This window comes from Macaca mulatta, chromosome 12, assembly GCF_049350105.2.
Source record: "Macaca mulatta isolate MMU2019108-1 chromosome 12, T2T-MMU8v2.0, whole genome shotgun sequence".
In the NCBI taxonomy this organism is placed as follows: Eukaryota; Metazoa; Chordata; class Mammalia; order Primates; family Cercopithecidae; genus Macaca; species Macaca mulatta.
The window spans coordinates 71257501-71279712 of NC_133417.1; the positions used below are offsets into that span (position 1 = coordinate 71257501).

A 22212-nucleotide genomic window follows, 5' to 3' on the forward strand; every position below is an offset into this window, starting at 1 on the left:
AAAGAAGAGGTACTTGAAATAACTAAGAATATAGGTCTCAGACCTGCCTAAAAAATTCCTACATTGCTTCTATCAAAAATTCACCAAAACAATTATTTAAAAATACATCCATATAATTATAAAACATACACCCAAGAATAAAATATATGTAACATGTTTAAGAACAGGATGGAGCATCTGACAAGTTCATTCTTCTAGAAAACACTGCAGCATCTAATTTTTCTAATCTGGCAGGTTAATACCATAGAGGAGATAAAGAATGAAAGAAAAGCAAGCATATAACATGGGAAGATAAAGATTCCCCATCTTTATAAATGCAATAACTTCCTAGCAGGAAAAAGAAAGGATGAAATGATAATACGAAAACTATATTAAAATGTACTTATACCGACTTACTCGACATTTTTGGTCCAGTCCGGTGGGTTACTCATGGTCATAAATATGCAGTTTGTCAGAATAGTGCACATGATGAGCATGCTGAATAAGGTAGCTTAGAATCAAGGAAAAAAAGAGATGACAGTGTGAATTTGAAATATTTGAGGATGACACTTGTTGACATGCTTACAACTTTTCCTTGGAAAAAAATTCTAAATGAGCTTGTAGACTATTTTGTCTCTTTGAACAAGAAAGTAATAAATAAGAGTAACATATCCTAAAATCTTAATATTTCCACTCTCCCAGTCTTCTTTGAGACCCATGACAAATTATATTAATAATATTGAAATTAATAAACTAAAACCAGAGTCTTTCAAGGTGCAAAAGGTGTAACATCTATATTTGAATAAAATCGCAAAAATCACATCATGAAGTAACACTGGATGTAATCATTTTGAAAAGGATATGAGTGTACTAAAATCTTAATAGATATTCTTCTTAGAGGACTGAAAGGAGAAAGCATATATAAAGCAGGTGTGGCATTGAAACGGAAGATTGTTTTCCCTTTGTTCAATACTATGAAAGTCTGCAGAAAAAGAAAACAGGATGAAATTGAGAATCCAAAACATCAATTTTTCACATCAATATCAGCAGTTTACCTTTCTACATGGCAGTGTGATATTGAAGAAACACTGCCATCAGACCAGCAATGTGGTTCCAATGTCATCAATGGTCTATCAATGTCACCTCGGCCAATGAATTCCAAGTCCATTTCTTCATAGTAAATTTAAAAATTGAGCTATTTGTTAGCATGTATTACTTAGAACTTTCAAAATACTGTATTTTATATTTTTCACTTTCTTTCAACAGTAACAATAACTGTGGCTATTGAAGTTATTTTAAAGCACAACTTCTTTCCCTTCCATTACATTGCATTTTAAGAAAGACAAATAGAAACTAGCTATCTCTATCATTTTTATCATAAAACCTTGAGAATTTTAATACTTGCTGGCAATTGTCATGGTTAGCAGCACGTGTTCCAAAATATGAGTTCTTTCAAAAAATATTTTCCTAAGTTTAAGGAATGTCAGAGTTGGAAGAAATCCTTCCAATCACTGAGTTCAATTTCTTTATTTTAGTTATAATACTAATATTAGCTCTTAAAAGGGACTTAAATTAAGGGGATTCCTCACTTACTAACCATGGTAATTTAAAAAATGACATGAATAGAAGCAAATATTCTTGAAATGTTATTGTAGCCATTCCATAACAAGTGTCCTTTTCCATAGCTTTAGTATTCAGTTAAGAAATAAAAACAAATAGCAGTAACCACAAAATATTAAAACAACCTAAAGCATTGGCTTAGAAATCAGAAAGACAAAGTTCAAATCCCTGCCTCATTTTTCTCCCATTGGCAGGGAGATGACTTGTGTTATCTGAGAAACACTGATTTTCTAAGTTTTATATAGGGTTATCAGTAGGTTTCAGGCAATAAGCATTTCTCACTGTATTCGGGAGGTAAGTTTGTGAGTCAGGCTTTTTATTTGAATGTGGCAGTATTCTCTCAAGAAAACAAACCAGAGTCTATTATTTTCAGGTATCTTTTTATTTCCTTGTTCCCTTTCACTATATCAGTTATATCTAAATACAATTTAATGTAAAATTCACTTTTACATCGAAAATTATTTTAAAATTAATACCTAGTCCTCAAGTACAACCCTTTTTGTCTTAAATCTCAGTACACTGTATTTTTAAAAAATTATTCATCCATTCTTTCTGCAATTGTATTTACATGATTTGGCTCTGTGTCCCCGCCCAAATCTCATTTTGAATTGTAATCCCCACGTGTCAGGGGAGGGGCCTGGGGGGAAGAGATTGGATCATGGGGGCGGTTTCCCCAGTGCTGTTCTCAGGATAGTGAGTGAGTTCTCACCAGACCTGATGGGTTTAAAAGTGTGGCACTTCCTTCCTCTTTCTCTCCTGAACCATATAAGATGTGCCTTGCTTCCCCTTTGCCTTAAAACATGATTGTAGGTTTCCTGAGGCCTCCTCTGCCATTCAGAACTGTGAGCAAATTAAATCTCTTTTCTTTGTAAATTACACAGTCTCAGGTAGTTCTTTATAGCAGTGTAAAAAGGACGAATACGGCCGGGCGCGGTGGCTCACGCCTGTAATCCTAGCACTTTGGGAGGCCGAGGCGGGCAGATCCCAAGGTCAGGAGATCCAGACCATCCTGGCTGACATGGTGAAACCCCGTCTCTACTAAAAATACAAAAACAAAATTAACCGGGCGTGGTGGTGGGCCCCTGTAGTCCCAGCTACTTGGGAGGCTGAGGCCGGAGAATGGCGTGAACCCGGGAGGCGCAGCTTAAAGTGAGCCAAGATCGCCACTGCACTCCAGCCTGGGCGACAGAGCGAGACTCTGTCTCAAAAAAAAAAAAAAAAAAAAAAAAAAAGGAACTAATACATATTTAGTGAGAAACTATATCATAACAGGTAATGAAAAGGAGTTTGAACAAAAATATGGCATGAGATTTTTATTCAAGGTACTTCCTAGAAAAATGAAAAGAACAAAGTAACTCTACTTAAGGCAAGATGTGACAGATATCATACAGAAATATATAAACGGGGAAGAATGAGAGTGAAGAGGGAACAGGGTCACATGACTGTCAAAATTACCAGGGAGACTTTATAAACCAGAGGTCATCCGAGCTAACATGAAAAATCACAACCTACTACATTGTTTTGGCAAGATCAAGTTACCTTGTATTTGAAATTTTAATAAAAAGAATTAGGTTGGTGTTTTAAAATTGAAATTAGCAATTTTCATTTGCATTAAAAACGTTTAAGTGATTTTTGGGTCTGCATACACACGAGAGTTAATTATTAGCAGGAAAAAATAGGTATGACTATAAAATTTGGCAGATTACTGTGTCATGTCCAAAAAAGTTATGCTAAACAATTATACTAAACAATGTATACTATGTTATACTAAACATTATACTAAACAATTTTGAAAGATGTAAAAAAAAATTAAAAGTAGTATGCCAATGCCAGAACCAGTTTCAATGTAAAATTTGAAAAAGTACATATTCTGAATATCCTCTATATATATTTAATTTAACATTCTCATCATGATATAGTTATTCACTAAATTTCACTAATCTCAATTTAAAATAATTTTTATACAGAAGGAAGTCAACAGAAACCGACCACTGAAGTCAAAATAAACTCACTTTTTTGTCTGCATAGTAGGGGTCCAGGTCCTCCAGGGGCTCTGACACCATGCCGGGAGGAATGTCCCCATAGATGAAGGGCAGCTGTTTGCCAGCTTCCAAGTCGCTGCTTGGCTTTGGGGCTTCTTCATCGTCGTCTTTCTTTTCTTCTTTGGGTTCCTTTGATTTTCTTTCAGCAATGCGTTGTTCAATGAGGGCAAGAGACTGTTTTGTGAAGTGGACAAAGCTCTGAGGTCCTGGGGGAGGCAACATTGCCATCTTTTCATCCTGTATATTTTAATTCCTCTTCAGCTCCTCACATAAGAGGCCTGGATGGAAACAAAGAAATTAAGACTTAACTATTTGCCTGCCAAGAAAGGCACATTAAAAAATAATAATAACAACATAAACAGATTTTTAGTTTTGACCACAAAAGGTAACATGTTCATAGACTTATCAGCTTGTTAAGGGACTACTATGTGTCAGGCAATAGGCCGGACTTATTTTTCATGCCTTCTAACCATGTTTATACTCAGAAATTTGAAGTTTACACTACACAGCTTTAAAGGAAAAAATGACAATTTCCTGAATAAATTTTCCTAAATTCCCCTTCTTTTCATCTATATTTACCTTTGGGGCAATTCAACTCAACTTTCCTCTTTTCAAAGTCTTTATGATAATGCCTTTGGTAGCACCACTCTCCAGCATGACTCTGCTTTATCAACTAAACTTATGTAATATTCTAAATCCTTTGCTGTCATTTCAATAATGTTCATAACATCTTGACCAGGAGAAGATTCCATCTCAAGAACCCACTTTCTCAGGTTATCAATCAGAAGCAACTCCTCATACATTCAAGTTACCACAAGATTACAGCAAATTAGTCACAATTTTAGGCTCCACCTCTAATTCTAATTCTCTTGCTATTTCCCCCACATCCGCAGTTCTTTTCCTCACTGAGGTCTTAAACCCCTCATGGTCATCCACAAGAGTTGGAATCAACTCATTCCAATTTCCTATTAATGTTTGTATATTGCCCTCCTCCCACAAATCATTAATGGTCTAATAACATATAGAATGGTGAATCCTTTCCAGAAGTTTTCAATTTACTTTGCCCAGACCCATCAGAGGACTCACTATCTATGGCAGCTATAGTCTTATAAAATGTATTTATTAAATAATAAGACTTAAAAGTTGAAATTACTCTTTGGCCCATAGGCTACAGAATGGATAGGGTTAGCAGACATGAAAATAACATGAACGCCCTTGTACATCTCTGTTAGAACTCTTGAGTGACCAGGCACATTGTCAATAGGCAGTGATATTTTGAAAGAAATCTTTTTTTTTTTTCCTGAGCTGTAGGTATCAAGAATGGGCCTAAAATATTTAATAAACCACACTGTAAACAGATATGCTGTCATCCAGGCTTTGTTCTATTTATAGAGCACAGGCAGAGTAGATTTAGTATAATCCATAAGAGATTTTCTGAATAATTAAATAATATAATTTTTGTTTAATTTTCTGAATAATAATATAATTCTAAGATTTTCTGAATGATAAATAAGCATTTGCTTCAATTTAAAGTCACCAACTGCATTCTCCCCTAACAAGAGAGTCAGCCTATTCTTTGAAGCTTTGAACCTAGGCATTGTTTTCTCCTTTCTAGCTATAATATATTCTTCTAGTAGAAGGCTGTTAGACCTACATTGAAAATCTGTTTTTTAATGTAACCACTCTTATCAATGATCTTAGCTAGATCTTCTGAATAACTTGCTGCATCTTCAGCATCGGCACTTGCTGTTTCACCTTGCACTTTTATCTTATGGCAATGGCTTATTTACTTCAACCTCATGGAGTACCGTCTGCCAGCTTTGAACTTTTTTTTCAGCTTCTTCACCTCTCAGCCTTCATATAATTGGAGAGTTATGGCCTTGCTCTAGATTAGGCTTTGGCTTAAGGAAATGTTGTGGCTGGTTTGATCTTCTATCTCAATCACTAAAACTTTTTCTATATTTGCAATAAGGCTGTTTTGTTTTCTTATCATTCGTGTGTTCACTGGAGTAGTACATTTGATTTCCTTCAAGAATGTTTACTTTGCATTCACAACTTGGCTGAGTATTTAGTGCAAGAGGCTTAGCTTTTGGCCTGTCTTGGCTTTCAACATGCCCTCCTCACTAAGCTTAATCATTTCAGCTTCTGATTTAAAGTGAGAAATGCACAACTCTTCCTTTACTGGAACATTAGGGATGGGAATGGGTTACTAATTGAACTAATTTTAATATTGCTATGTGTCAGGGAACAGGGAAGCCGGAGGAAAGGGAGAGAGATAGGAATGCTGAAACAGAACACATGACATTTAATGATTGTTTGCTGTCTTATGTGGATGTGGTTCATAGCACCCCAAAACAATTACCATAGTAACAACAAAGATCACTGATCATAGATCACCATAACATACATAGTAATAATAAATAATAGCAATTACAAAGTTTGAAATATTGTGAGAATTGCCACAGTGTGACACAGATGCATGAAGTGAGCACATGCTGTTGAAAAAATTATGCTGACAGACTTGCTTAATGCAGGGTTGCCACAAACCTTCAACTTGTAAGAAATGCAGTATCTTGAAGTGCAATAAAGCAAAGCCCCATAAAATGAACTATGCCTGTATTTTGTTGGAAACCAAAGTTAACATAAAGTTTTTTAAAGAATGTAGTGAAAAATAAGGGACACTGCATGTACACATTCAAAAGTAGGATGATTCTGAAAGGTAAAGAGTAAGTTATGACTTGGCAATTCCACTACTAGGTACAGACTCAAGGGAATTTAAAACATATGTCCACACAAGAAGGTTTACATGAATGTTCAGCAGCATTATTCATAGTAGCCAGAAAGTAAACACAACCTAATTACTCACCAATGAATAAATGGATAAAAACGTGGGATATTCACACACTGAATTAATATTTAGCAATAAAAACAAATGAAGTATAGGTACATGTTACAACATGGATGTGATGAAAACCCTGTGAAGGAACACAGAGCCAAAAGGTCACATATTATATGATTCCATCTTATGAAATGTACAGAGTAGGCAAATCCCCAGAAACAAAATGTAGAGTATTTTTTTTTTCAGAGGCTAGGTGTAATAGGAAGTGACTATTGATGGTTATGTGGTTAACGGTTAAAGAGTATGGGACTTCTTTGGGGGTGATAAAAATATTCTAAAATTACGTAATTATGATGGTTGCATACCTTCCTGAACATACGAAAAACCACTGAGTGGTACACTTTAAAATGGTGATTTTTATGGTGTGTAAATTATACCTCAATAAAACTACTATGAATATGCATTAATAATTTTGGATCATAAAATATGTGAAAATTGTCCTCAGAATAGGAAGAGATTTAGTAAAATGGAAACAAATCAATGAATCAAATCAAAGCAGTTGCCACTTGTGCTTTGGGGATTCCTCAACACTTTTGAAAATCATAAAGGTGAGAGGTTGGGATAACTTGCCTCACTACACTTTCAGTGTAGACATAACGTGGCTCTTGAAGAAAAATTGGCTTGAATAACTGGTGTTTTGGTAGATTCTGCATTCAATTGGAGGGTACCACCTCTTTCAATAATTATTTGAGAAAAATCTAGGTACACAGATGTTGTGAACTCTGATGCCCATTATCAGTTCGACTCTTCCAATATTCCTATTCTCCTCTGTCTCTGTCTCTACTGACCCCCATGCACATGCTCAACACAGCTCCAGAATGACTAAAGTTTATACAAAAAGCAGAGGCAAAGGGTGGTCAATGCTAGTGGTACCATGCATGGGCAATATTTCCCTGATCAAGCTAAATTAAAGGAAGACACTAAGAACCTGCTTAACATCATGGTCTGTGAAATATAAGTTGAAGAGACCTTGATCAGATTTCATCCTCATCCTCTAGTTTGGAGAGGTGAAACTTCCTTTCATTTTACTAGTTTTATAGCTTTGAAGAAGAGCAGCTTTAGTTGGCATCTGAGTTTGCTTGGAAGTTATTGTACAGGGCCAGTGGGGTGGCAAGATGATGGGCTGACAGGGTGACAGAGGGCAACATAAGTAAAAATGGAGCCTCACACTTCACCAACACACACAAAGAATATGCAATGATGAGGGAGGACCTACGTGTGACTACAACTTCTTTCCTCTTCCCTTAGTCTTCTGGATAAACAGGCCACAGGAGTTTTCATCAGTCCGGTATTTAGTTTAAGATTTGCGATTTCTGGTGGAGTAACTATTTAAATGGAAAAATAAAGCTCAAAAATTCTTAAAAAAGTGACAATGAATACTTATATAATGTGAGAGTAGAGAGGACTTGTAAAGCATTACACCAAAGGCACAATCTAAAAAGAAAAAGAATGCTAGATTTAATCTCATAAGAATGAAGGTTTTTAAAAGTGGAAAGCATCCACAAAATAAAAAGAAAAGTATAATACAAATGGCAGATGAAGTGCTTTTTCTTTAATGAATAAAGATATTAAAATAATAGATCTCATAATACAAAATTTAGTAAATAACATAATTACCTAAAAATACAAATGATTAATAAACACTTGTAACTATATCAAACCTCTCTAGTAATCAAAGAAACAAATACTAAAATAAACATGGGGAATCAAATTTGGCCTATTACATTAGCAAAGATTTTAACAAAAGTAATAGTGATATTAGAGAGGATATAGGGGAAATCACTGTCGCCTGTCTGGATGACAGTAATAAATAATGTGTATAGACTTTTTGAGGGTAATTTTGTAATATCTATCAAAAACCTTAAATATGGACATTGTCTTCTCCGCACTGCTGTTACTGAGGTCTCCAGCGCCTTCTCCCTCCTGTGCAAAATGGCAACTCTTAAGGAAAAACTCATTGCACCAGTTGTGGAAGAAGAGGCAACAGTCCCAAACAATAAGATCACTGTAGTGGGTGTTGGACAAGTTGGTATGGCGTGTGCTATCAGCATTCTGGGAAAGTCTCTGGCTGATGAACTTGCTCTTGTGGATGTTTTGGAAGATAAGCTTAAAGGAGAAATGATGGATCTGCAGCATGGGAGCTTATTTCTTCAGACGCCTAAAATCGTGGCAGATAAAGATTATTCTGTGACTGCCAATTCCAAGATTATAGTGGTAACTGCAGGAGTCCGTCAGCAAGAAGGGGAGAGTCGGCTCAATCTGGTGCAGAGAAATGTTAATGTCTTCAAATTCATTATTCCTCAGATCGTCAAGTACAGTCCTGATTGCATCATAATTGTGGTTTCCAACCCAGTGGACATTCTTATATATGTTACCTGGAAACTAAGTGGATTACCCAAACACCGCGTGATTGGAAGTGGATGTAATCTGGATTCTGCTAGATTTCGCTACCTTATGGCTGAAAAACTTGGCATTCATCCCAGCAGCTGCCATGGATGGATTTTGGGGGAACATGGTGACTCAAGTGTGGCTGTATGGAGTGGCGTGAATGTGGCAGGTGTTTCTCTCCAGGAATTGAATCCAGAAATGGGAACGGACAATGATAGTGAAAATTGGAAGGAAGTGCATAAGATGGTGGTTGAAAGTGCCTATGAAGTCATCAAGCTAAAAGGATATACCAACTGGGCTATTGGATTAAGTGTGGCTGATCTTATTGAATCCATGTTGAAAAATCTATCCAGGATTCATCCCGTGTCAACAATGGTAAAGGGGATGTATGGCATCGAGAATGAAGTCTTCCTGAGCCTTCCGTGTATCCTCAATGCCCGAGGATTAACCAGCGTTATCAACCAGAAGCTAAAGGATGATGAAGTTGCTCAGCTCAAGAAAAGTGCGGATACCCTGTGGGACATCCAGAAGGACCTAAAAGACCTGTAACTACTGGGCTCTAGGCTATAGAAATTTAAAAACTACAATGTTATTAACTCTGAGCCTTTAGTTTTCATCTGTGTACATGGATCGCAGTTTGCTTTGATCTTCTTCAATATGTGAATTTCGGCTCATAGAATCAAAGCCTATGCTTGGTTTAATGCTTGCAATATGAGCTCTTGAACAAATAAAAGTAACTATTGTAGTGTAAAAAAAAAGAAAACTTAAATATGTGAATTCATTTTTATTGGCAAATAATTTTCCTTCTAGGAATTTATTCAAAGACAATAATCTCAGGTGTCCTCTAACATGTATAAAGATATTTACTACAAAGTTTTTGTAACATTGAAAAATTATAATCAATCCAAACCCTTACCCTAACAGTAAGGGTTACACTAAATGAAGAAATGAGTGTATAATGAAATACTGAGCAGCTTTGAAAGAGAGCTTTCAGAGACTATTTAATGAATTAAATGAATTATAAAAATATTATAAGCATAATAAGTGGAATGTAGGTTATACACACAGATAGATGTAAATTAATAACAATTTTTAAATGATATTAAATTGAAATTATATACACAATGCATTTAACAAAGGTTAGCCCTAGTTAAGAGATTAAGGATTATATTTATGAATTTCTTTATACTTTACTTTTCAAATTTGTACAATGAAAATGTCATGTTTTTCTATCCAGAAGAAAATATACTTTAAAAAAAATCACTTAAAATTATTTGGCCTAATTTTATATAGTTAATGAAATCAATCAATATTTATTCTTGTCATGTTTAATTTACAATTTTGAAAAATATATTGCCACATTTCCACTTTTTATTAACATTATTATGATTGTACCTTCTTTAGAATGAAATCCCAATGTTGCATATAAAGGTAATACTTTTGTTTTCTCATTACTGTCTTACACACTCACCATTAATCTCATATTAGAGAATACTTAGGCAAGTACTAAAATCAAAAAATGGATGTGTTATTCTTGTATCTAAGATTTCCTATAGTTAAAACCAATATGGAAATATTTATTCTGAACTCTTTCTTATTTTCTATGTATGCAGACACACATATATAGATATGTCTTATCTATGTTTATCAATCTATGGATCTATGTCTGTCCAAATATCATATCATGTATTTGTCTATCTAGCATCTGTCTATTTTTCTTCACACATTTTTCCAGTCAAAGCAATGTCAGCTCCCAGTTCATGACAATGGTTTATCCCATGTGTTTATCACACTCTCTGGTCTTCAAATTTCCATTGCAGTAAAAACAAAGATGTACAGTAGGGAAGCATTTAATAATATCACTAAAAACCAGAGGAAGACAAAATAAGTTTTCATAAATCATAAGATTACCCCAGTGAGGAGATCAAAGCAGAAGCTACAGTCTGGAATACTCATCTGAGAACGTTAGAATTTCTTTCTAGCAAAGAAGTCACAGATTTCTATGATAAATATGTGATATAGATCAGAAAACAAGTTGATTAATCCATGGATTATTCAATAATGTTGCAGAAAACACTTTCCCACTTCCTTCTCTATATTAAATATGTAGCAGAGTGGTTTATCTCCAAGCTATCACCAAAAGGATAATATATGCATTAATTCAGGTAGGACTCCCAGGGTATCCATGTCCATTTTAACTAGAATCAGGGTGGAGTCAAGGGAAAAGTGACTCCCTTGCCTACTCCTCATCCATACATCCTAAAATGTAGCCTGCTTATCAATACACCATGCATGTACGTACGCAGACCTTTCAGTCATCCCTCTCTTTCAAGAGAGGATTTATCTGGGAAACAGACCTATATAAAGACTAATGCAAACCTGGCCAACAGCAACCTGGCCTTTCTTCCATAAATATTAATAGACAATCAATAATAAATTGGTAATGAAGATCTACCAAACATAAAATTGAAAGACTAAGATGAACAGATCAAACCTATAACTTTAGAAAAAAAAAAAACCCAAACATTGGGGGATATTGAGAAGTTAAAGTTAGTATTCCTAGAGAAATTTGAGGAGACCAAGTATCCTTTGTTAAAAAAAAAAATATATATATATATATATATAGGCTACCAAAAACAACATCAATTCTGGGTAAAGGTCATGCTTTGTGAAAACAAAAATTTCAGTAGAATGCTTGCTGAAAAAGAGGATTCATAATTAACTTTCACTTTACCCAAAAGGTACACTTTACCAGAATGGGGCATAAGTGAACATTCTCAAGTACTAGAAATGTTCTATACCTTGATCTATGTGATGGTTACATGGGAATATATGTATGTGTAAAAATTCATGGAGTTCTATATCTTAGATTTTTCTACATCTTTTAGAATAATTTTTAAAATTAAAAAAGTACAAAATAAAACTCAAAATAAAACTTAGAAGATATAGAACAATCCATGTTGTTCAACATCAGTCTCAAGAGAGCAGCAAATAGTAGATAGGAAATAACAAACAAAGTAATAGCAGAAAATTCACGGAGAGTCATCAGGCTAAAAGTACAAAAGAAGATCAATTTAAAAGTTCCATTCTTGTGAAAGTTTAGAGCATTAATAATAGAAACAAGATTTTGTAAGCTTCCAAAAATAAGATAATTAACTAAAAAGAATGAAAATTAGATTGCCATTAAAATTTCCTTAGCCATAATTGACACTAGAACACAATAAATGCTTTCAGTGTGATGAGAGAAAATATTTTGAATCAAATTCTATTATCAGACAACCTGTTATCTAGTGTGATGGCAAACAAAACGTATTTCTAGATGTAAGAAAATTCAAAATGTAACTACTTTTTATCTTTCTTTTAAGTTACTTTGCATTAAGGTAGAGCAAAAAAAAAAAAAAAGGTACTTCTAAAGCACACAGAATACAAGACTGTTTTGCAAATAATGTGAATAAAAGCAAAGCGAATTTGTTTCTTCAGAAAGCATAAACAGCTGTATTATCCAAATAGGAATCAATTCAAAATATGGCATGAACTTGAACAACTGGTAGAATTGAAGCAGAGAATCTACTTGAGTTTGATGTGTTCTTCAAGTAGCAGAGGTTGAATGAGAGGTTTAAATTCTTCTCTAGATCAAACCATATTACTTGTTTTAAAATGAAAAATACTTACATAATTATAATTTGTTAAATTGTATCAGTTAATCATCTCACAAATGGGTCAATTACCAAAGCATATATAAAATGTAAGTGCAATTATAGAACTTTATTTACACAAAGACAAGATCTACACATATATGTGTTAAATATTTTCAATGTAAAAGTAATGGAATAGCTTACAAAAATTGAGAGGTAAAGGGGGATTAGAGGTGAGGGAAAAGTTGGAGAGCTGACCCGTTATCTTACATTGAAGGCAGTCAGTGCATCCCGGCTAACGTTCGAGTAACAAGAAATGGAGTTTCAGGTATATTCTATTTAAAGGTATAAATCCAACCAATAGAATTTCTTAGAAATAAAAATGTAACTGCTTGGAATTTGAGAATGGAGAAGAAAGAGAAAAGTTTACATAAATAAAATAAATTCCTCATTTTCAAATTAGAAAGTTAGACAACATTACATAAGTTGATGAAATAAAAAATGAGACATAATCATATTATTTAGAGATAAAAAGGAAAATATCAGAAACACTTTTTTTAAAAAAAGCAGGAAGTGATTATTCCCCAGAGAATGGCTTTACAGGGATAAAGCAAAAATTGTTTGAATTAGTTACCATGTGCATTTGTTAATTTTATAATAGTTATTATTATGATTAAAAAGCTGTGAAATAGAAGATATTATACCTCTCTCTTGAGCCAAAGAAACCAACAAACACCTGCTTAAGTAGAAACTGTTCTGTTACGTTCATTGGGCTTGAAAAATATGGACTGACTCTACACCTCTCAAACACCGTATATTTAGACACATTATTTTGATCTCTTTCAGGTAAATTGGAGACAATTTGCAATTCATTTTATTAATATTTCTTCTTCAAGGGACCATCTGACACACTGCAAACACTCAAAGTTACAATAAAGATTGTGTCTTCTACTTTCTCTGCTTGGATGAATACTGAACACTTCATTGGGTGCTACCTATGGCTGCCTTGCTGAATGCATGGTTTTCAACAATATCAATCTTCCTGTTATCTGACACCAATTCTTCCATAATGAGCTTTGAGATGTGGGCATTACATGATACTTAATACCAGTAACCCATAACACAAAATTAATGTCTTATTATCTGCTGTTTTCCTAAATACTACTGTTTTAAAATCTCTTTCACTTATGTTAGGTAATATAAAAAATGCAGTTAAGTATCATTTGTCCCTATGGTTGTCAAGAGTGTATATATCAGAATGAAAGTATATTCCACTGTGGCTATTGACCAGGGTATATAAAAAAAAAAATCATCTGTGTAACTTAAAAAAATACAGCTGCCAGGGCTTATCTAAGTAATGCTGAAATAAAAGTTTTAGGGAAGAGCATAAATATGTCTACTTTTAAAAAGCATAAAATATTAATGCAAACCCTCCACTTGATTATGTTAAATAAAAAACATCAGATGAGTACACATAAATTAATGACCAGGTTTTATTATTCAAAAACAGATAGAAAATTCAATTTAAAAAGTAGAAAAGTTTTTGGATTTTGTTTGGTTTGAAGACAATGAACGTAAAATACACAACTTTGAAGTTATCCATTTTAAAATTGGAAAGGATAAAAATAAATTCCATTCTATAGGCCAGGCACAGTGGCTCGTGCCTGTAATTCCAACATTTTCAGAGGCCAAGGAGGGTGAATCACTTGAGGGCAGGAGTTCAAGAACAATTTGGGCAACACAGTGAAACCCTGTCTCTACAAAAAGTACAAAAATTAGCCGGGCATGGAGCTTTGTGCCTGTAGTCCCAGCTGCTCGCGAGTAGCTAAGGTGGGAGGATCACCTGAGCCTGGGGAGGTTGAGTCTGCAGTGAGCCATGATCGCACCGCTGCACTGCAGCTTGGATGACAGAGTGAGACCCTGTCTCAAAATAAATAAATAATCAATAAATAATCAATTCAATAGAAACAACACACATTTTGAACTCCGAATCTCCATTATGTTCAATTAAAGAAAGAAGAGTTGGAATGAGGGGAATAACTGAATGAAAAAAACAGAGGTTGAAGGAGAGAAGGAAGATGATAAACCAAAAAGGGTAAGAAAAAGAGGGATAAGAGTATAATAAAAATACCCTCGATCCTTTAGCATACTCCCAGCTATAAGTGAAAAAAAAAAGTTCTTCAATGTTTTAATATTTACTTTTAATTCTCAATATTTTAAGCATCATTCATGTCACTTATATTACTTCATTCCAATTATAGCCTGGCAAAATCTTTATTTTTACTTTTATTTTTTGGTATCTCTTATTCTCTCCAAGTTCTTTTGAGGCATGCAGTGCTCCTCCTCAGAGTTTTGCTCATACTCATCCCTCATCCTCCAAACCTGTCAGCTCTAAAGCGTCCTCAGACAACCTGTTGTTAAGCAATAAGCAAGAAGGAAGAACTATTGATGCTGTAAAATAATCCAGAGTTACATTAGGTCTTTCCCAGCATTTATTTTAAAATGCTGATCTTCCAACTTTCAGGAATGTATAACAACATTCAAAAAGAAAGGACAAAGATACTAAAAGAAATAGATTTATTTTATCAGCCTAATAACTAAAAATTTGTATCACTTTATGAAACCCTACTTAGAAAACATGTTTTAAAAAATAAATTTTCATTTTATATGAGTTTGTATAGTTTCTTCTTAATTTGGAGCTTTTGTAAAATCTTTAATATACAGCTCAATTTCCATTTGATCCAATGTAAAATGAGTAAAATCCTTCAGCAACAGTTATAGTATATATCTTGAAGTGTACTTCTATTCAGTACAGAACAATTCACACTGGTTTCAGTGGCTCACAGCTCAATAATCATCCCGGCCTTTCCCATTACAATTTGTGCTCCACATTTTAGAGCTGTTGACCCTGTGGAGATGACATAACCTCTCTGAGCCTAAGATTCCTAGTTAGAAAAATTGAGTTAATAATCATGCTCTGAAGAGTGGTTTAGATTGTGATGGTTAACTGTATATGAAGTGCTTAACAGGAAGAGTTTTCCACATAATGAACATGTATACATGGATCTTGTAAGATTATTAACTTGTCTCATCCTTTGATTTTAATTCATTGCTTTGGATAATTTCATCATGCTTCCATAATTAAAAATATATTAATTATATTAAATGAGGATATTTCCATTTGTAGGAATGTATTAGCCTTTTAAACATGAAACATTTCATATGTGCATGTAATATTAAACAGAGATTTAGTTTAGAGTAGTGAGTCAAGGACAAGTCCGGGAGCTAGAAAGCCTGGGTTTTGAATGTTGGATTCACCAATTACTGGCTAAGTGATCTTGGACATCGCAGTTAAGCAACCTTTCTGATTCTAAAAATGTTGAGGCATTTAGGACATTAGTTATTTTGTAAAATGTAATTTTAAACAATACAAAAGTATCTCTAGAATGAATGTTGATTGCTCAAAGGATTGGGTGCTGCAGAAATTCCTTTCTTAAGAAAATTCCCACCATATCACCTTTGTTGTTTTGAACTTTATATGAAGACTTGCAAAATATTTTTTAATTAGACAAAGTTATGTGGCTCAGGAACTATCATTAAGACTTTTTTCTTTTTTATTCATTGAATATTGCTGAACAGGGTCAAAAGCAAATAAATTCCAACACTTGGTTTATCTTCTGAGAAACATTTAAATATCATTAATATAGTCCCTGAACAGAACACAAGAATGATTCTTTCCTTCAAACAAAGAAATATTACAATCTCTCTAGAGTTTTAGAGACTCTATGTGCCTGGTATGGCTCTGAACATACTACTTGGAAAACAGTATTCTTGAAGTCAAATACTGGAAGCAGACATCAGGAAAATTATTTGGGGGACTTCCTTTCATCCCCAAGTTTCTATGAAAACCCTTCACATAGGGAAAATCTATAGGATGAGGTGGGAAGCGCGTTTCCCCTAGGTGTTCACAGTAAAAATTGTAAATCCCCTAAAAATCACTGAAGGAAACACCAACACTAATTTTTACCTAATAACTAAAAGGGAAAAATGTGAGTTATGCCCATTATATTAGACTGGAAAAGGTCTCAGTGGCCTCTATTACCTTCTTGGCCACATAACAGGTTCTAAATACTCTAAACTGCAGTTCCCGAATGATTTATTAGTTTCAGAGTGCCAGCTCTATTGTGACTCGGGTAGAGTATGTGCATATTATGTCCATATAATTTTGTAATGTGTTGTGCTTTTGTAATAATTAATGTTTATCTTATATATGAAAGCTATGTTTATTTAAGAGAATAAGTTATTTTCTTAAAAATATCTGCCAGATAATTCCTTTAAAGAGTAGGTTTCCTTTGATAACTTTTGACATTTCTTGTAGAAAGCAAGTAGTGTTTAATTTTTTGTTTCTTTAATCTTGATTAGAGGGACTATGATATGATATTTTCTTATTTCAAGGAGCAGGAAAATACTACATGCCACACGTTCACAACTCTAATAATTTCAGGCTGTGTTTTGCATTCCATCACTGCACCTCTTACCTGTAAATAACTTGTATCCTATATCGATAAAATTACAAAAATTAGCCAGGTATGCTGGCGGGTGCTTGCAATCTCAGCTACTCAGGAGGCCGAGACAGAAGAATTACTTGAACCCAGGAGGCGAAGTTTGCAGTGAGCCAAGATCGTGCCACTGTACTCCAGGCTGAGCCACAGAGCGGGACTCAATCTCAAAAGAAATAAATAAATTTATTTATTTATTTTAGATTGGTCCAATTAATCATTTTGAAGATCTGCCAAAATCTGAATGAGATTGAGTCAGTATAAATTATTTAAGACAGTGGACAAATGTAAAGATAAATAAAAAATACATTTTTATTGATGCTAACTGTTGCCAAATGAAACACTGCTTTGAAAATGTCACTTCTCTAGAAATACATAGTGATTTTTTCCTGCAGGTAAAATTTTGACTGAAGTACCATTCATTTTTAAAGCATTCTCAAGGCACCATAGAATCAGAACATGAGAACCCCAAAAGTATCTTTAAATCATAGTTAACATCAACAACGATAACTCACATTGTTAATGTGTTCCACTGATACTATGTGATGAGAATGGCATTTTACATATGTGATCTTCCTTCCCAAAACTTATAGCCTTAATCTAATCATGAGAAAAATATCAGACAAATCCCAATTCAAGAACATTCTACAAAATACCTAACCTATACTCATTCAAATTATCGACATCATCAAAAACAAGGAAAGCCTGAGAAATTGCCACAGCCTAGAGGTGCCTAAGGTGATGTGATAGTATGACGGTTAAATGTAATGTGGTAGCCTGGGTGAGATCTTGAAAGAGAAAAAGGAAATTAGTGAAAAACTAAGGAACTCTGAATAGGGTAAGGGCATTTGTTAATGAGAATGATGTATCATATGGTTTTATTAATTGTGACAAATGCACTATACTAACATAAGTTGTTAATAATAGGGGAAACTGGATGCAGGGTATATTGAAACTCTCCTTACTATCTGCACCATTTTTCCATAAATCTATTCCAAGACAAAAGTTTATTTAAACAAAAGGAAATCATAGGTGTAGAATTATTCTAATACTAAATAAAGGTAATAATATCTCAGCGAATTTGAATTTATCAAGTAAATGCATTGCCATTATCTGTATTATCTATAATATACCTAAGTGATAATAGACTTATAAATTTGAAACACTTTTAATTAAAACGAATTACAATTAATACATAAAAAATATAGTTTACACAGTACAAAATAACATTGCTTTGATCAATAGGAGATCCATTAGAAATGCCGATCAGTTTTCTTAAAGTAATCATGTTTGGGAGGATAATTTTCTATAAATGCACTCTCCTGGGTCAGGAGTGAGCTTACAACTTATAAACATAGAACTAACCTGGAGTCACAATGTCTGAGTCCTAATTATACTTGAGAGTCATTATGTCTTCTTATAATAGGCTAAAAAAAATACACTTATGAGGGATTCTGTGTGTATTTTCTTTTAGAATAAGTACAATTTAACTCCCTCGACCGTGGTAAGCATACTAAATATCTCTTAAGTTGTTAAATTGAAGCTTGATTACATATCCATCTTCATGATGCTGTTAAGGTACAAAAGGCTGCCTTTTGATTTCTGTGTTACTTTAGGAACTGTGAGGTAACATAGAGATAAAAGAAATGTATTTTACTCTGAAGTTCTCATTTTACTGAGCTCTGAACACCTGATAACATCAGAGCAAGACAAAAATACAGCTCCACTCTGGCTGACAAGGATACACTTAACCCTGGCTTATAACTACAAAAACCCCTTTTGTCAATAATATTTTAAATTACTCTCCTATGTTCAGTAATATCACCTTCATAACTTATCTATTCATAACATAAGAAATCCATGATAAAAGAGAAATATGTCATCAGGAGAGATGAGAGAGGCAATGTTCCCTTCCAGTATGAACTCTTATAGGCCCTCTCCCATGAAAACAGAAAAATTTCCAGATGGATCTGGAAACTCTGTTCTATGTCTTGGCACCAAGAAAATATTGGTGTCCTTCCTACACCTAGCCTCAGATTTAATAAGTGAAATATCAAGATAATGAAAAATATATATGTCAGTAACAAGATAAAGCTGAAACATTCAAAGACAATAAGAAGTGCAATTTAGTCACTGAATAGCTCTACAGTTTAGATAAGAAAGTCAAAGGTGTGAAACGATTGAATCTGGAGAATATGGGGGAAAAATAATACTTAAACCGAGTCTATATCCATTCCTATCTGCTCCTTGAATTATAATATAAGAGCATCTCAGTAGTTTCTCATTTTACTAATCTAAAAACCTGATAACATCTTTGGAGGAAGGAAATAGACAGCTCTACCCTAGCTGTCAGGGTTACACTTATAAATTTGATTCAATGCTTGGCAGGATGTCTATAGCATTTATGTTCGAAGCCAGGATTTTTTGTCAAGAATAAATGCCACACAATACAGAAAATACCAAGACAGCAGGAATGACCTCGGACTGTTCTAGGCAAGCTTAGATATATGATGATCTTACCTTTGAGAGATCCTTGGAGAAATTGCCAAATAGGACCCAAGTTCCCGGCACCACCTCATAATACTTTTCCTTTTTTATGAGAGTATATTAGACTAACCATCCTAGTGAATATTCTTTATCAAAGTAAGCCATAGTTATTGTGAGCATTTCTGAAAGATTTTGCGGCTGCACAGCAGTGCTATAGTAAGCAGAATTCATACATTAATCACTAGTGTTTGGAAATCCTGCACCTTGCTTAAATAGCATCCTAATAAGTCTTGGAGCTTGAGAATATTCAGATAACTAAAGATTTTTGACTTCAGGCTGAAGACTGGGACCACTATGGGTTATCTTCAAATATTGTTTAGCATTGCATTTAATATTCAATGAAAGGTCTGTGAAACCCCTTTACAAAATTTTCATTTTCTGTCTTGAGAATTTCTGCCTTATTTTGATAAAAATAAACACAATATTTAATATTCTGTTTATACCACAGAGGGAGGCAGCTGTAACATGGGCAGAAAGTTTGAGTTTATAATTTTTGAAAGGTACAAATTTTCTTATAAACATAAGGTCTCACTCTGTCACCCAGGCTGCAGTGCAGTACTGCGATCACGGCTCACTGCAACATCGTCCTCGTGCACTCAAGCGACCTCCCACATTCCCGAGTAGCTGGGACTACAAGTGCGTGCCACCATGCTGGGTTAATTTTTTAAAACATTTTTTGTAGAGACAAGGTCTCACTATGTTGCCCAGGCTGGTCTTGAACTCCTGGGCTCAAGTGATCTGCCCTCCTTGGCCTCCAAAAGTGCTGGGGTGACAGGCGTCAACCACTGTACCTGGCACAGTTTTTAAAATTGCCAACATTCTACTTATGTTGCTTTATCTTACTCTTCCCCTAGTCTAGATTCAGTAAAAACAATGGTTTTTAGGGATTTCAGTAATTACCATATTATTTGTTTTGTTACCTGAAATTTAAAAATTTAACCAAATCTATACACTTAAGTAGAGTAAAAACACTGGAATTGAGCCAGCAATTATGAATCTGTACAATCCTCTTTCCTCACTACACCTCAATTTGCTTTTAACTTTATAATATAGTTTTTTTTTACAATCTTATTAGAAATAAAGTCAAATATAATATAATCTTATCAATTGACTGCCTATCTTCACTATGAATTTGTCCAGGCCATTTCACTAAAAGACTTGCATGAGCCAGGATAACTGTCCCCAGACCTCTAGTCCTGATAACTCTTAGATATCCTTCATACCTCATGGATACTAAGGAGCTTTCTCTAACAAGGGGCTAGGTACACTCATCTGGGTCACAATTTAACTATTGTCCATAAATACACAGCTTCATTTAACTAATTAGTATAATTTTATGTATCTGGGAACTTTTAAGAGTATGAAATCCTACAGGCAGTGTATCTTTAGCCTGTAACATTGCTTGGAACAAAGCAGACCTGTCATTTGGTTTTGTAGCCTTTGTAGTCCCTGAAACCCTAGAACATCAGAGAGAGTGAAAATATTATTCTAGAGTGAAGGAATTCTGTGTTTTCATCCCAGTATTGGTTACATGGTTTGTTTCATTTGTGAAGAATTTATCAAACTATATTTTTAGTATATATGCATTTTTTTAACTTTTAAGTTCAGGGGTACAAGTGCAGTTTTGTTACATAGGTAAACTTGTGTCATGAGGGTTTGTTTCACAGTTTATTTCATCACCCAGGTATTAGGCCTAGTACTCATTGGTTATTTTGCCTTATCTTCTGCCTCCTCCCACCCTCTACCCTCTTTGAAAGGCTCCAGTGTGTGTTGTTCCCCTCTATGTGTCTCACTTACAAGTGAGAACATGATATATGCATTTTTATTTAAGTATGTTATCCTTAATGTAAAGTTAAAAAGATGAATGTAAATGTCTTTAAAAACTTCTTTTTCCGAAAACTCAAGTTAAGAGAATTAATCATTGTACTAAAATATACACTAAAGGAAGTATTTAGGCAGAAGGAAAAGATCCTAAACAAATAGAATAGAGATGCAGCAAGAAATGAAGAATATCAGAATAGGCGTCTGTTTGCATATAAGGAAAAATGAACCCTACAAAGGTGAAAAAGGACTATACAATGCAATAAGGATTATGTTTTATGGTTTTTAAAACTATATAGGATAAAATGCATTAAGTCCAATTTTTATTTTCTTGAATCCCTTACCATTATTTGTATATGAAAACTATATTTCCATTAATCTTATTTTGACTTTCAATTATTTTAGTCTACAACATTTGAGTGGTTTTAATTGCTAAAGTAATTGCTCTCAGGTTTAGATAAATTTTTTTCTCTGTTGTGTAGAAAACACTGTCTATGAATTCCTTTAATGTACAATATAGTATAAAATTATTTTTTACAAAAGTAGCCTTATTTTGAAAGACCCTATAATAACTGAAAATTAGAAAGTGATCTTAAGTGACCAGCCATCAGTTAAATTGATTATCTGCATCATTATTATTTGTATTAGTTGTTTAAAATGCCATCATAATAGCATGCTATCAGAATTAACAGAATACATTTTGGAAATTTTTCTTTATTAAA

At 34.0% G+C, this 22212-nt stretch overlaps 2 protein-coding genes across 3 annotated transcripts in view; one reads left to right on the plus strand and one right to left on the minus strand.

The window, feature by feature from the left end:
- SCN9A (sodium voltage-gated channel alpha subunit 9) overlaps positions 1 to 22212 on the minus strand; it is a 180535-nt gene that overhangs the window by 106729 nt on the left and 51594 nt on the right. Inside the window, exons 2-4 of one of the 2 annotated variants that reach the window (XM_015110280.3) lie at positions 3612 to 3919; positions 843 to 961; positions 397 to 486 (exon numbers count right to left, since the gene is read on the minus strand). In XM_015110280.3, the coding sequence (XP_014965766.2) occupies positions 397 to 486; positions 843 to 961; positions 3612 to 3869 (467 nt within the window). In that variant the 5' untranslated portion in view covers positions 3870 to 3919. Of the gene's footprint in view, positions 1 to 396; positions 549 to 842; positions 962 to 3611; positions 3920 to 22212 lie in introns of those variants that run through there. The other variant, XM_028830806.2, reaches the window with a different exon arrangement.
- On the plus strand, positions 8420 to 9691 carry LOC708045 (L-lactate dehydrogenase B chain-like). Its single transcript, XM_077957142.1, has one exon. It carries the CDS (start codon positions 8473 to 8475, stop codon positions 9475 to 9477), a length of 1005 nt encoding a protein of 334 aa, XP_077813268.1. The 5' UTR covers positions 8420 to 8472; the 3' UTR covers positions 9478 to 9691.